General features: G+C 32.1%; 2 protein-coding genes and 1 pseudogene across 2 annotated transcripts; all 3 read left to right on the plus strand.

Moving 5' to 3' along the window:
• Positions 1-1,474: 1,474 nt before the first annotated feature.
• Positions 1,475-3,444, plus strand: LOC118042230 (vestitone reductase-like; annotated as a pseudogene).
• Positions 3,445-7,032: 3,588 nt separating this feature from the next.
• LOC118042229 (vestitone reductase-like) lies at positions 7,033-9,166 on the plus strand. The gene is made up of 4 exons (XM_035049842.2): positions 7,033-7,257; positions 7,874-8,398; positions 8,477-8,672; positions 8,761-9,166. Exons 1-4 carry the CDS (start codon positions 7,137-7,139, stop codon positions 8,900-8,902), a joined length of 984 nt encoding a protein of 327 aa, XP_034905733.1. The 5' UTR covers positions 7,033-7,136; the 3' UTR covers positions 8,903-9,166.
• A 4,019-nt stretch (positions 9,167-13,185) lies between these two features.
• On the plus strand, positions 13,186-15,783 carry LOC118042228 (vestitone reductase-like). The gene is made up of 4 exons (XM_035049841.2): positions 13,186-13,503; positions 14,488-15,018; positions 15,114-15,309; positions 15,399-15,783. The coding sequence occupies exons 1-4, from the start codon at positions 13,317-13,319 to the stop codon at positions 15,538-15,540; spliced, it is 1,056 nt and encodes a 351-aa protein (XP_034905732.1). The 5' UTR covers positions 13,186-13,316; the 3' UTR covers positions 15,541-15,783.
• The last annotated feature ends 599 nt before the right edge of the window (positions 15,784-16,382 follow it).

The following is a 16,382-nucleotide window of genomic DNA, read 5'->3' on the forward strand; positions in this document are numbered from 1 at the left end:
AAAATAATACATAGAAAAGAAAAGTTATGGCACTTACGGGCCTAGCAAGTCTAGCTTATTTTATTAAGGTCTGCATGTCTGGGTTTTTATTTTGTTGTTGTATCTGTGTCATTAGGTTCCATATATGTATAATTTTTAAAGTATAATGATTAAATTAAATTTTTTGTATGAACTTTGAAACCATCATCTATTTATGGTATATTTTCTACTTTAGTCTCTTGTCTTTTAATTTTATTTTTAGTCAACAAACTCAACTCAATTTCCCTTGAATTTCCCTTGGAAAGGATGCAATCACATAAAAGAAATGTGTGAGGATCAAATTGAAAAAAATATAAACAATAAGAGGATGCACAGTGTCATCATGGGTTTTAGTTTTTCACATAATAATGTGTTAGCAATTTATTTGAACACACATTTCATTAAAAAATAAATAAATAAATAAAAGAAGCCCCTTCTCCATCGGAATCTTTAGTCTTGGCTATTTAAATAGAATCCCTAAATTGAATCGCTTATGCAATAGGAGCAGCTAAGTGAAGGAAAAGGAAAGAAATTAAGAATTTGTTTGTTTTTTGAAAAAGTGATTTTTTAAAAATTATTTTTTAATTTTTTTTTATGTTTGTTTGTTTTTGAAAAAATTGATTAACGGAAAACACTTTTCAGTAAAAATAAAAATTTAGCTTGGTTTCTAAAAAAATATTTTCTTTTTATTTTAGATGGAAAACACTTTCTAGAAATTGTGAAATATTTAAAAATATTATATTATTTACTGATTATATCAAATTTGATCTTCAAACTTTTGATTGTTATATATATGTGTGTGTGTTTTGTTTTGAATATTTTTTTTTTCAATTTCATCTCTTAAAATTTAATTTTTATATTAACTTTGATCCTCATTTTTATAATTGTTATTTGATTTTTCTTTATTATTTTTTAATTGAATTTTTTTGGTTCTTATTCTTTGGATTTTTACTTATTGTATTTGAAATAATTTATGAAATATTAATTATTATTATTTTAATTTCTTCATTTTTCAATTTTACTTATTCTATTATTTTGATTATTATTTATTTTATTTGAGATAATTTATAAAATTATATATTTTTTTCATTTTTATTTTTATTCAACTTTTTAATTTGTAAGATTTGTACCTTATTATTTTAATAAACTTGAAAAAAAAATATTAATAAGTTATTTTGCAGCTTATTTTTTATAACATAACAAAATACTGGAAAGTGTTTTCCAACTTATTTTTTATTACATTACCAAACATCAAAAAATAATTTATTTTTCTAGAATTTACTTTTTCAGCATTTATTTTCTAAAAAAACCTCATTGTGAATGTCAATAGGTAGCCGCTTTTAAAAATAAGAAAGAGGAGTTCACGCCACATTAATAAATAAATAAAAAGTAAAAAAAGAGGAGGAGTTGACACGTCTCTTTCCATGCGTATATATGAACCAGAGAGGGAGGAAGACTCCCTCCAACAATCTTATTCGAACTCATCTTAGAGAGGGAGAGAGAAATGGAAGGAGAAAGAGGAACAGTGTGTGTTACAGGGGGCACTGGGTACTTGGCCTCGTTGTTTGATCATGAAGCTCCTGGAGCAAGGCTACTCTGTTAACACCACCGTCAGACCTCACCCTGGTAAGTTTTCTATATATATATATATATATAATTTTTTTTTTTTTTGGGGGGGTGGGGAATTGAGAGTTCTGAGCCTCGTTCATGGTGAGATCAATAGTCTCTCATAGTAGCGTAAAAAAGGAAGTCAAATGGAAGGGTGTTCAGGGAAAGGTGCGGTCTGTGCAACTGGTGGAACAAGGTTATGCTGTTCGAGCCACTGTTCGATCTTATCCGGATGAAGCTATTTTCTTGATATTTTCCATTTCACTGACCTTTTTTCATATGTTATGCCTAGAATATATATAAGAGTAACAAATTAACGATTATATATATATATATATATATATATATATTATTCTCTCAACTATGGAGAGAACCTATTTAAGTAGGATTTGTTTGCTAATTAATGCTAACTAACATTTACGAGCACCGATTCTTCTTTAACATTACATGGCCAGATGGTAACAAGGACATCAGCTACCTCACAGGCCTACCGGGAGCGAAGGAGAGACTCCAGATTTTCAAAGCAGATCTCAACGAACCGGAGAGTTTCAATGAGGCCATTGAAGGGTGCGCGGGAGTCCTTCATCTGGCTCATTCCCTCGATCTTGGTGACCGAGAACCAGAAGAAATAGCCACCAAAAGGTCCTTGGAAGGAACCTTAGGAATTCTGAAAGCATGTCTGAATGCAAAGACAGTGAAGAGAGTTGTTTACACTTCAAGCGCAGCCGCGATTCTGTTCAGTGGCAATGGTCAAGAAGTGGTGGATGAGAGTGCATGGACAGACATGGATTACTTCAAGGATCTAAAATTCACTGCCAGTTCTTACACGGCTTCCAAGACAAAAACGGAAAGGGCTGCTCTAGAATTTGCTGAGCAGCATGGATTGGATCTAGTGACTTTGATTCCTTCTCTTGTTCTTGGTCCGTTCAGTAGTCCCAGAATCCCAGCCTCGTTATACATGGGGCTGGCTATGATCATGGGTATGATCACTCTCTTTAACAAGAAATCATACTGAATTCATTTTTAAAAAACAGTTAAAAAAAATCATTTAAAAAAAAAAACGCTGCGGTTTGGGCAGGGCCAAACACCCTATTAGCACACCTGATGAACAAGAACTCCTTCAGCAATCATGGGATAAATCCTTGCTACAGTATCATTAGACTGTAAAGATACCTGAACATTGATGTTAAATGTGCAGGCAACAGGAGTCTATATCGACTTCTTATAGAGTCAAATATGGTACATGTGGAGGATGTGGCCAGGGCACACATCTTCCTTCTCGAGTATCCTGGTGCGAAAGGGAGGTACATCTGTTCATCGGATAGAATCTCACTGCATGGGATGTCCGAATTTCTTTCTGCTAGATACCCAGATCTTCAAATTCCATCAAAAGAGTGAGTTTGCATTTCCTGTGTAATTATATGTTTCTGATTCATGAAGAATGTTCATTCTATTTTATTAGCCTTGTATCTCTCCAGCCTTACATCCCTCTTGTGTACAGGTCCTTGAAGGACATTACAGGTTACAAACAATGCGGCCTCTCGTCGAAAAAGCTCCTGGATTGTGGATTCAGATTCGAGCATGGTCTTGAGGACATGTTTGATGGAGCTATACAATCCTGCAAGGAGAAGGGGTTTCTTTAGAATAATCTTGGCAACAACTTCTCCTTTTCTTCTCTTCGTAAGTGATTAATGGGTTTGTTATTGATAAAAGTAAACGATCAGATGATTCCACAAAACTACTCGTGTTATTTTTTTTTGTTAACTTAATTAAAACAGAAGGCTTTTTATATTCAATAATAATGAATCATTGTCATCCGATCTTTTTTTTATTTAATTCATTCTGATATTTAGGCCTGCATATGTTCGTACTGAGGATCTAGCTATTTTGTAGTGGTAATTGATGGTTTTTCTAGGTTTACATGGATACATATAGTAAATTATTATAGATAATAATTTCCTTATGATTATAAATAATTCATAACTACGGTAATCGCTTAATTCTTTAAACGTCTTAAGGTGTTTTATTTTAACAATAATTTGAAATGTAATAAAAAAATTTTATTGTTATTAATATGGGTGTCTGGAATAACTTACATATACTTTGACAAATTCTACAAGTTCTAAAGTTAATAACTATGTAAGTCTTAGTAGCTCTGTAATTTGTAAGATTTGAATTGGTGACCTCTAGAAAACAAACCTAAAATCTGACCAATTGAATTAGACCCTCAAGATTAGCTTAAAAGTTATGGTATTGTCACCCAAATATCATGTTTAAGAATTATCCGATAAAATAGTATAGCTGAACGTAAACTTGAAACTCTTTAAAGGAAGTTATTTAACTATTGTTTATTCAATTATTATTTATAAAAATTCAAAAAAAAATTAAGAAAAAAAAAGTTTAAAATTCAAAATATATTTTTCTCGAGTCAATCGCATCTTTCCATAAAAACCGATTTTACCGGGTCAATATGGGTTAAACCATGTCAATCAGGGTAAAAAATGAGTTTTCATGACGTTTCGGGTCAAAACCGTCATTTTCGGTCAAAACCGTCATTTTCCATAAAAACCGATTTCACCGGATCAATACGGGTCAAACCATGTCGACCAGGGTAAAAAATGAGTTTTCATGACGTTTCGGGTCAAAACCGTCATTTTCGGTCAAAACCATAATTTTCCATAAAAACCGATTTCACCGGGTCAATACGGGTCAAACCATGTCGACCAGGATAAAAAAATAAGCTTTCATAACGTTTCGGGTCAAAACCGTCATTTTCCATAAAAACCGATTTTACCGGGTCAATACGGGTCAAACCAAGTCTACCAGGGTAAAAAATGAGTTTTCATGATGTTTCGGGTCAAAACCATCATTTTCGGTCAAAACCGTCATTTTTTATCAAAACCGAGTCCACCGAGTTAATATGGGTCAAACCATGTTAATCGGGGTAAAAAATGAGTTTTCAGGCTGTTTCGGGTCAAAAGCATTATTTTTCGATCAAGACCTGGTTCACTGAGTTGATACCCATCAAATGTTTTTTTTTTTGTTTCAATTTTTTTTTTGGTAATTAATTTTCTGTTTTTTACGATTGACACGAGCTTTTTCTAATACTGATTTAAGTTTTTTAGTTTTACCTATATAAATATTTGTTATTATATATAATAAAACAAAATTAATAATTCAAAAATTCATTATGGTAGATGAGTTAGTTGCATAGTGTATTTTTTTTCCTTTTTGAAATAAATGAGTTATCCCATGCTTATTGGCTATAATAGCCGAGAGAGCCTAGAGAGGAGAAAAGAAAGAAAGAAGATTATATCACTATTTCATATTTTTTTTTAGTTTTTCTTCGTGAGAGTAAAATATTGTTTTTTTTTAAAACAATTTAAAAAATATCAAAAATATCATAACCGTTAGATCTAATAGTTTTAGTTCTGGACCTTTAATTTAATAGGATACAATAGGGCTTACCACATTAGATTAAAACTCAAACTCATCTCAACCTTTGAAATAATCTTCCCTTTGATCCTGTTGTGCCACGTCACCTGGTATACCGATCTTTCGGTGCACCGCGTCACACCAAATCAAAGCTCAGCTTATTCAGACCATCCGATCAACCTGCAGATCAAGCCAATCACAGCTGAACGATCGTTTCATTTGAAATCCAACGGCTCACAGCCTTCAGCGGTACGGGTATACCATGCATGCGTTCACATCGTAGCATAATCTCGGACTTTCTCTCTCCTCTCACCGGCAACTCCCTCTCTCTCATTCGATCTCCTTTTTTCGGCCGTCTCAAGCTTCCTAAACACCACATAAAGGTTGTTAATCTCCTAAAAAGCAAAAACCCCGCATGTTTCAGCGTTTTCTCCCCCTCATCTGGCCGGAAAAAGGCTGCGATCTTCGCCGGCCACCAAAGCTTCAAACCGACGGTTCTCCCTCTTCAGCCATCAACGGCTGTCGAGACCACCACCATCAAAATCCTCTACCTCAGATCTACCAGAATCGACCATTGATTGGCCAGAAATCTCGCCGGAAAATTTCACCGCTGCCAACAGTAACCGCGCGTGAGCCACACGCGCCACCAGGGGCAATTTCATAATTTTTCTAGAAATTCAAGGGTATTTCAGTCTTTTTACCTATACAGGACACTCAGGTAATTTTTTTTGAGATTCCTAACAATTTTTATTTTATTTTTATATTCAAGTATTTGTAAATTTTCTTGCATGTTGTAAAACAAAAAAACCAAAAACAAGTATAAAAGGAATAACAATGGGGGCCAATATATATCCTATCATGTTATCGTTCGTGGATCCAAAGCCCAATTCTTGAATATGGTTATACCCATTTCTCAATTATATCAGAATAATTTTTGTTTTATAAACTAATATTGTTTATCATAATTCGACCATTAGATTTTATGTTAGTTAATTTGACACAAAATTTAAGGAAAACATGATCAACTGGATGGAATTAATTAGACGAATTGGAAGAATGAGATAGAAGTTGAGCAAATTGACAGCACAGGCGAATATTGGCACAGATTAACATGTGGGTGTATATAAAATAAGAATTTTCAATTGTAGAAAAATAAAAACTCCATCTATTTTTTGCATATGTTTCCAAACTTATATATTAATTAGTCCGTAGCTCCTTGAAGGACATTAAAGGTTTCAAAATGCGTGGCCTCTCACCCAAGAAGCTCTTGGATTGTGGATTCAAATTTGAGCACGGTCTTGAAGACATGTTTGATGGGGCAATTCAATCATGCAAGGAGAAGGGATTTCTTTAGATTCATTCTCGCACCCACGTATTGCATCTTATGTTATAATGTATTATATATTTTCAATATTTCGCAAGCATGTAACATATGAATAAAGATTGCTTCCTTGTAATTGTCTGTCATTGTAATCAATATTTCACGCACTGAAATATTGAGGTATTCGTATAATTAATTTTTAAAATATAATGAATAAATCAAAGTTTTTACATGAACTTTAAAATCATCAAAAATTTGTGGTGTGTTTCCTACTCTAGTCATTTATTTTTTAATTTTATCCTTAATTAACAAACTCAATTTAATTGCCCTGATGCAATTGCATAAAAAAAAAAATGCAATGATGTCTGCTTCAGTTCACGCAATTTAAAATCATCACATGAACTTTAAAATATGCAATTTAATTGCCCTGATTATATCAGCCCTTCTCCATTGGACCTTGTAACTTTCATACCAACCTATATTATTGGCCCCTTCATTTGTCCAAACAGGCCTGCTTCAGTTCACGGCATCATTGGCGATGGTGCTGGGTTACTCTGAAAGGTTTTGTGGGGGTGAATTAAAAACTAAAATTTTATTTTTAATAATGCGATGATGGAGAACCGAGAAAAACCAAGACAAGATTTGACAGTATCCACTACCAAAACGTTTAACTAGCTTTCTCCATTAAGCAAAGGTGTCTATCTGTCATTTGTACGATTCATCTTCATTTCGAGAGAGAGAGAGAGAAAGAGAGATGGAAGGAGATAAAGGTAAAGTGTGTGTCACTGGTGGTACTGGGTTCTTAGCATCTTGGTTGATCATGAGGCTCCTTGAACATGGCTACTCTGTTCACACCACCATTAGACCTGACCCAGGTGAGCTTTTGTTCCTCTTCTCATTGTCAACACAGCTTCGATAAGGAGCAGGACACTTACATGAACAGATACATTAAATTCATCGTTTATAGATAAACAAATTCATTTCAACATCGTTACAAAACTTTGGTTTTCTATCCCCCCCTCCCCCCTCTTCCTGTAGAATAAAAGATCGAGCCCTCTATGGCTTCTCTACTGGGAAAGAGCGAAGTGTTAATTTTGCACAGCTTTTTGGCACAGCAGATCAAGCTGGCTACCTTTCTTTGTATATTATCTCCTAATAAAGTTCATGGTAATAAAATTATTCGACTGCTTTAATAAGATCCTATAATCAAATTGAGAACATGTCTAGTGGGATTCACCAACAGAAACACTAATTTGATCAATAAAGACGATTTCTTATGCGTGATGTTATTGATCTAATCAATAACATCATTTGGCGGCGCGTATTTAGTTTGGATTGGTAAGTACTGCGATGGTTACGTTGCATCAATTTTCTTTTTCTCAAAGACGATTAAAGTTTCAACTCGTTTGATTCAGCATAGGTTGTGAATCCCACCTGCATAAAAATCAAAAGTTAAATCTCAGTCTTTTCATCATTTTGATGCGTGACTAGAACACAAGAGAGATGTTAGTTTCCTAACAAGTCTACCAGAAGCATCCGAGAAGCTTCAAATCTTCCAGGCAGATCTAAGTGACCCCGACAGCTTTGAGGTGGCTATTAAAGGATGCATTGGAGTCTTTCATGTAGCTACCCCTCTTGATTTTGAAAGAAAGGAACCTGAGGAAGTGGTCGTCCAAAGAGCGATTGATGGAACATTAGGCATCTTGAAGGCTTGCTTGAACTCCATTACTGTAAAGAGAGTAGTGTACACTTCCAGTAGCTCAGCAGTAGTGTTTAATGACAGTGATGTGGACACAATGGATGAGAGTTATTGGACTGATGTAGAGTATGTTAAGGCCTTAAAATCCTTTGCGGGCCCTTACTTTATTTCCAAGACATTAACGGAGAAGAGAGCTCTCGAATTTGCTGATGAACATGGATTTGATCTTGTGACAATAATCCCTTCTTTTATTAATGGACCTTTCATTTGTTCCAAGTTTCCTGGCTCGGTGCGCACGTCGCTGGCTATGGTACTGGGTAAGTTCTGTTCTGTTTGTTCTTCTTAATGATCCTATGATTTCTTGAAGGAACTGTTTCCAATGGATATCATTTCAGGTGAGCACCAGAAATACGGTACTCTTTTGAATACGTCTATGGTGCATGTTGATGATGTAGCCAGGGCACACATTTTCCTCTTCGAACATCCTGATGCGGAAGGGAGAAATATTTGTTCTTCACACACAATAACCATTGAAAAGATGTCTGAATTTCTGTCTTCCAAGTATCCTGAGTGCCCCGTACCATCATTGGAGTGAGTACTTTTTAATCTTCCCCTTGTTCTTCTCTTAATCTTGAAAATAAAAGCTAAATGTTAATTACTTCTCCTTAATTGCTGGCAGATCTTTGAAGGAAATCGAAGGCAACAGACTCGCTGGCCTCTCATCAATGAAATTACTGAATTTGGGTTTCAAATTTAAGTACGGGCTCGATGAAATGTTTGATGGGGCAATTCAAAGCTGCAAAGAAAAAGGTTATCTCTAGTTCAGGTTGAGACAAACTGTTCTGTAATAGAATCATCATAGCATCTGCCAGCCCTATCGTATCTTCTAGACAGTTTGCCGATGTGGTTTTGTAAAATTCATTGAATATTTTCAGTGGTTTCTGGTGCATCAGAATTCCCAGGCCAACGCGTAGTAACTAAAGTTTGGTGCATGTAAACTAGTATAGGATCGTACAGGGAAAACTTTCCACTGTAATTACTACATTTACGGATGAAATTTCTATTTTGTCCGTCATTATGATTCACGGTGACGACTCTGATAGTCTTATATTTGAAAACGAAAAGAAGTTGATCACAATTCGAGTTTAAGATCTAATAAATCAAATAATAATAATAATAAAGACTAACGAGTTTTTGATTCCCAAATATTAATTGTGAGTAAAAAAACTGAAAAATCAAGAAAATCAAAAAAAATAATCTAAAAAAACCGAACCGTAAAATAAAACCGATTAAACTGATTAAAATTTTTAAAAAAACTGATCGATTCGGTATTGGTTTTATAAGCTTAAAACCAAACTGAACCGAAAAAAAAAAAAAAAAAAAAAAAACCTGAGCCAAAACCGAATCAAACAAAAAAAAAACAGAACTAAACCGGTTTGAACCGGGTTTTTTCTTTTCTAAAAAACCAAACCAAAACTGGCCGGTTCGAATCAGTTTTAGTTTAATTTTAATTTTTTAAAAAAAAATTCAATTTAATTTATTTTTTAATAAAAATCAAACCAAATCAAATTTCACCCTAATGGATATTCAACTGACTAATTAATTCTTTATAGCGTATCCCATCTTTCTGTCAAATAAGACAGTAGTTGTTGGTATTTTCTTAGAATCCTTCGAATGTGCAGTCAAATCCATCTGTCAGTCGTTCTATCTCTGTCAGTCAGCTGGCTAATTAGAGTGTGTTTGGTAGTGTGGTAGCGGTTGCTTTTTAAATAGTTTTTCATGCCGAAATATATGCTAATGATGTTTCATCAGACATGATAAAACACAGTTTCGACCGCACTACCAAACGGTCCCTTAATACTTGTTTGTCTCCAATTAAGTAATGCGGTTTTAATCTGATATGACTTGATTTTGCAAGTTAAAATACAAAGCAGAATACGGGAAAAAAAAATGATTTGTCTAAAAAATATAAAATGATTTGCTGGATGACTTAAAATGTATTTAAGATTGTAGTAATTTTTGCTTAGAAATATACTAAAATAAATTTTTTTATTTTTAAAAAATTATTTTTTATATCAGCATATTAAAACGATTCAAAAATATTAAAAAAAATTCAAAATGTAAAGAAATGCAGTTTGGATCTCATTCCTAAACAAACTCTTAACATCTTTTAGCCATAAAAAAATAAACACAAGTGTGTTGGTCTCCTAGTCCAGGCTCGTGTGACTAATTTTTTTTATTTTTTATTTTTAAATTACTTTGTTTGCCTTGTTTAAAAAAACAGACAAAGTTGTCTGTAAATTCAGCACCATAGAGGTGATCAAAAAGTAGAGGTGTTCTTTTGACCTAAAATCCATTTTCTAATCAATTTTCATCTAAAAATACTTAATAAACACTATTAGAACCTTAAAAAACAATTTATCATCCTAAAAACTCTAAAAAATATCAAAAAAAAAATCAAATAGGAAAAAATTCCTCTCTTAACACGATCAATCTTTCAAGCAATTTAAAAATTTAAAAAGACCTCAATGAGACTCTCATTGTTGAATGGAATGTTAAAACCAAGATCAATTTTCTTTTTTTGTTGTTGAAACATGGTCAATGAACAACTTTATTTCTTCTTTGTCATAATTCAACAACTTCTCTCTCTCTCTTCTCTCAAACATGAGAATTGAAATATGAATAAAATAAAATCTAGGACTAAATCATATAATTCTCAAATTAAAAGGACCAAATAGGATTTTGACAGAATCTCAAGGCTAAAAGGCGATGAAATTAATATTTTTTAAAAGGGTTTTCATTACACCAAGCTTTTAATTTTGATCTCCTCGTTTTTAATTTTTAAAAAACAATAAAACTAAATTCTTATTTGCAAAAAGCTAAATTATCAATCAATACAATGTTTATGGATAAAATTGTAAAAAAAAAACTTGATTGTTGGACTAAGAAAATAAAGGATAAAAAGTGAATTTTTTAATAAAGGGTTGTCCTTTCACCTCACTTTCAATTTTGATCTCCTTAATTTTTAATTCTTCACAAACAATCAAACTGAATTCTACTTTGCAAAATTTAGAGCCAACTCAATACCAATAATTTTTTTGAGATCATGAAGATACCAAAAAAAAAAAAAAAAGCAGAATACAATAAAAATCATCAAGTTCAATTATTAATTAACAAAATGTGAAAGGATGAAATTAATAAAAAAAAATTTTGATAACCTAAGTACAAAAAAAAAAAGTACAAAAAAATGAAAACAATATGTTAATCAATGGTGTTCTCACTCACAAACCACGATGAAATATACTGAGGTATTATGTCTTTTAATAATAGATGTCACAAATGTGACCATAATCACCGAATTGAGTATCAACTCAATACCAAGATATTTTTTTGATATTACAATAAACGTTAAAAGGTAAATTAAAATAAAATACTAACCCAAAATCTCAATAAAAACATAATGTGAGAAGTAAATTAAAATTCATAAAAAATTAATAACCAAAGATTAAAAAGATTTTTAAAAATACAAAATATTATGAATTACTATTATAATCCATAGTATTTATGGATGTGGGTCTATAAATGTTTTTCCACACCCATTAGTGTTTGTTAATTATAAGAGATTTAATGTTTGCTATTGGATGTGCAAACAAATAATCTGAGCACTCATTTCATGAATTTTTTTTTTTAAAGAAAGCCATCTCAGTTGAAATATATAATCTTAGCTATAAAAGGTTCAATGTTTGTTATTGTGCTAGACACTTGACCTGTGCGCTTCGTTGCATGTTAGATATTTATTTTTCAATAAAAAAATTATATATATAGTCTTTTTCAACATAGTTTTGTATTAAAAGAAATTTTAAATGAAAATAAAAAAAAGTTTATACATACATATAATCAAATAAATCAAGAATTATGTATTAACAAACTAAAAAAGAAACCATAAACTATAACTAAAAATAAAACTGGAAAAATTGAGAGATATGTATAGATCAAGATATTTAATCTTGTAAGACATGACATTTGCCCTGTTATATTTGCTAAACTTATTTATTAAAATGTTTTTTTATTCAATCAAATGATAATAAAAATAGATACACACATTAAATTGATTGAATAAAATAAAAAAAAAAATCATGCAAGACTACATATATTATAAATATTATTTTCATATAAAAATATTTTATTTTTAATAAATAAAGTACATCAATACAAAAGATTAAAAAAAAATAGATGAATCTTCAAAGTTTAAATGTATAAAAAAAAAATAACCGTAATTTAAAAAAGACTATCCAAACAAAATATAAGAGAGAATGATATTAAACTAAATATAAAATTAAAAAAAAAAACATAAAAAATATTAATTTTAAAACATAATTATAAAAAAATAATATAGAAAGAAAAGGTCAAATGCTTCTAAGCCTGGCAAGTAGGCTAGCTCGCTTGACCTATTTTGTTAGGATTCGCACAACTGGATCTTTTATTTGTTTTTGTTGCATCCATGTCATTAGGCACTGAATATGTATAATTCTTAAAGTATAAGCACTAAATTAAATTTTTTGTGTAAAATTTAAAACCATCACATATTTATGGTGTAATTTCTATTTTAATTTTTTATTTTTAGTCAATAAATTTAACTCAATCGCTCTTGAATTTGGCATAGAAAAGATACAATCACATAAAAAAATATGTGAGAATCAAATTAAAAAAATATATGAATAATATATCGACAAAACATATATAAAAAGATACTCTCTTACTATAAAAATAAAATCCCAAGCTTCTTAGTTTTTTACTTAATAATATGTTTAGCAATTTATTTGAACACACATATAATTAAAATAAATAAATAAAAGAGAGTCCTTCTTCATTGTGTTTCAAAAGTGCTTTTGAAAAAAATTAAAATTTTTTTAGTTTTTTTTTGTTTTAAATTAATATTTTTTTGTGTTTTTAGATCATTTTAATGCACTAATATCAAAAATAAATTTTAAAAATAAAAAATATATAATATATTTTTAAATAAAAAATACTTTAAAAACAGGAAAAAATCCGGCTTTTCGCTATTTAAACAGAACCCTTAATTAAATTGAACCGCTCAGCAGCTGAGTAAAGGAAAAGGGAAAAGAAAAGAAAAATCAAAGTGATTGCTTGAAGAACCTTTTGTCTGGTAGCTTCAGTGTGAATGTCAATAGGTAGCCACTTTTGAAAATAAGAAAGAGGAGTTGACACGTTTCCATGAGTATGAACCAGAGAGGGAGGAAGAGCCACCACCACAATTTCATCTTAGAGAGGGAGAGAGAAATGGAAGGAGAGAGAGGAACAGTGTGTGTTACAGGGGGCACTGGGTACTTGGCCTCGTGGTTGATCATGAAGCTCCTGGAGCAAGGCTACTCTGTCAACACCACCGTCAGACCTCACCCTGGTAATAAGTTTTCTCTATTTATTGACTGAAAAGTTAAAAGGTTGCTGGCGTAGTTACTGCTTGCTTATACACATTACACATATAATTTCGGTTTTTTTTCATTTTTTTCTGAATTTTTGTTATTTTTATTTATTTTATCTTTTACTATTAGAATAATTAAAAATTAAATTTGATAATTTATTTTTTTATTTTATTTTTTTATAAGATTAAAGTAATTTATGAATTTGTATATCACATGTTACTTCAATCCACGGGTCTGATAAGATATTTTTATTATTGATTATTTTTTTATATAATTAAAAAAATTAAAAAAAGAAACTCATTAAATTTTATGAAATCCATATTTATGTCCATGGGTTTGGGGTCTAATAAGATTATTTTTAAAAATTTTATTTATAAATATCAAGTTAATTAAAAAATTAATTTTATAATTTATTTCATTTTCTTTTCTATAAAAAGCTAATATGGACATAACATTGACTAATCTATTGGGCGTTTTGATATCTTTTGATGAACTGTTTTCAATTCAACCCTGTGTTTTTATTGACACCATTATTGATACTTTTCGTTATTTTTATGTGATGAATAATAATTGAGTTGAACATATTTTTTATATAATGTAGTTGATACATAAAAAAAACTGAAAAAAAATAATAAAATATCAACCCCTAATCTTTTTTTTTTTTACTCCGTAGTAGAAGTTTTTTGAAAAAAAAATATATTTTCATGCTGTTAAAGGAGTTGAAATCACAACATAAGTAGTTTAAATCAGAACACCTACAGTAGGAGTTGAAATCACAACAAGAAGAACAACAGCAGCAGCAGCAATTTACAAGGGTGGCATTTGCACCACTATCCATTGAATTTTGAAAAGTTCTAATTCACCAGATGTTTTTAACATAACCCGGATATATTACAATCAACATTTTCAATGTTTTTTTTTTTTTTTTTTTTTTTTAAACTTTGTGCTATAAATGTGACCAGAACACAAGAGGGACGTTAGCTTCCTGACAAGTCTACCAGGAGGATCAGAGAGGCTACAAGTCTTCTATGCAGATTTAAGTGAACCCGACGGCTTTGATGCGGCTATTAAAGGATGTACTGGTGTCTTCCATGTAGCAACTCCTCTGCCTCAAGATTTTGGACATGGAGAAGCCGGGGAAGTAGTTATCCAAGGAGCAGCTGATGGAACATTAGGAATCTTGAAGGCTTGCTTGAATTCAAAGACAGTGAAACGAGTTGTGTACACCTCTAGTGCATCAGCGGTAGCTTTTAATGACAGTGGCGTGGAAATGATGGATGAAAGTTACTGGAGCAATGTTGATTATATCAGAGCTTCAAACTTACCCATAGGTCCTTACTTTATTTCCAAGACTTTAACGGAGAAAAGAGCTCTTGAATTCGCAGAAGAGCATGGATTGGACCTTGTAACTTTAATACCAACCTATATTCTTGGCCCCTTCATTTGTCCAAACATGCCTGCTTCAGTTCACACATCATTGGCGATGGTGCTGGGTTAGTGCTCTTTGTTGTTTAGAACATTGGTGTTTAATTCGAGTTTTTCTTTTATGATGTTCTGAAAGCTGTTGATCTAACGGACATCATCTCAGGTGATCAGGAACAGTACGAGTTACTCATCAACACATCTATGGTGCACATTGATGATGTCGCCAGGGCACATATTTTCCTCCTTGAATATCCTGAAGCAAAAGGGAGATATATCTGTTCTTCAGACATCATAACAATTGAGGAGATGTCCAAATTTCTTTCTGCCAAGTACCCTGAGTACTCGATACCAACATTAGAGTGAGTAATTTCTATTCCTTTCTGCAACATTCTTCACTTACTCTTCAAAATTGAAAATTAACCAAGCGTTCATGTTTCTTTTTGGGCAGATATTTAAAGGATGTTGAAGGCTTTAAAATCCCTGGTGTATCCTCAAAGAAACTACTGGATTCTGGTTTCAAATTTAGGTATGGACTTGACGAAATGTTTGATGGAGCCATTCAATGCTGCAAAGAAAAGGGTTTTCTCTAGTTCAAATTCAGGACAAATTACTCTGGGTAACTGGGTTGGAATTGAACTAGAACAGTGGTAACTCCCGTCATGGATTGTATTTGCGCGCGTGTTTCTGTAATTGTTGCATCAGAATGTAATAGTGCAGAATTATTCCTATTTTGCTTTTGATTTTAATTCTAAGAACACATCCACTTATTATTGTCTCACTCCTAAACATTTACGTGATTTAATGGCTTGTATCTAGCAAACATAATTTCTTTCTGGACTTGTTTCCTTTCTATGATACAGAGGAATAAATGTGAAGACTAGATTTCTTGCATGAACGACAGACGGAATGATAGAATCAGAAAAGTCCAAACATATGTCAAGACTAGCAAGGGGAAAAGAGGGGAACCTCTCTTTCCTTGAGTACAATCCACAAAAACTAGAGGTGAAGAGAGGCTCCCTGCCAAAAAGTGAGCTAGCTAGAGGTGAAGAGAGGTTCTATTTTGATGTTCATTGAGAGAGTGAGAGGGAGAGACACGCACAAACAGAGACATGGAAGGAGATAAAGGAACAGTATTACTTGAATTTTACTGTGAAACAAATTGATTTTCTTCTTGGGAAGACTGCATTCTTCAATTCTGAGCTCTTCTATACCACCAAATCTCATTATATGGTGAAACCTCATGCTTACCATTTTTGTTGAAAGTTCAATCTCATTTGCTCAAGAGACTGCACACGCCCCCTGGCTGTCTGGATGGTGTTCTGTTCGGATCTTCTAAAATCCAACCTAGCTTCCTTTTGTAGGGCCGGGTCATATTGTTTGGGCTCGCACCAGAGTAAGTCTGGATGTAATTGGGCCTGGATCCTTTGTACCT

Source organism: Populus alba, chromosome 2 (genome assembly GCF_005239225.2).
Source record: "Populus alba chromosome 2, ASM523922v2, whole genome shotgun sequence".
NCBI classification, from domain to species: domain Eukaryota; kingdom Viridiplantae; phylum Streptophyta; class Magnoliopsida; order Malpighiales; family Salicaceae; genus Populus; species Populus alba.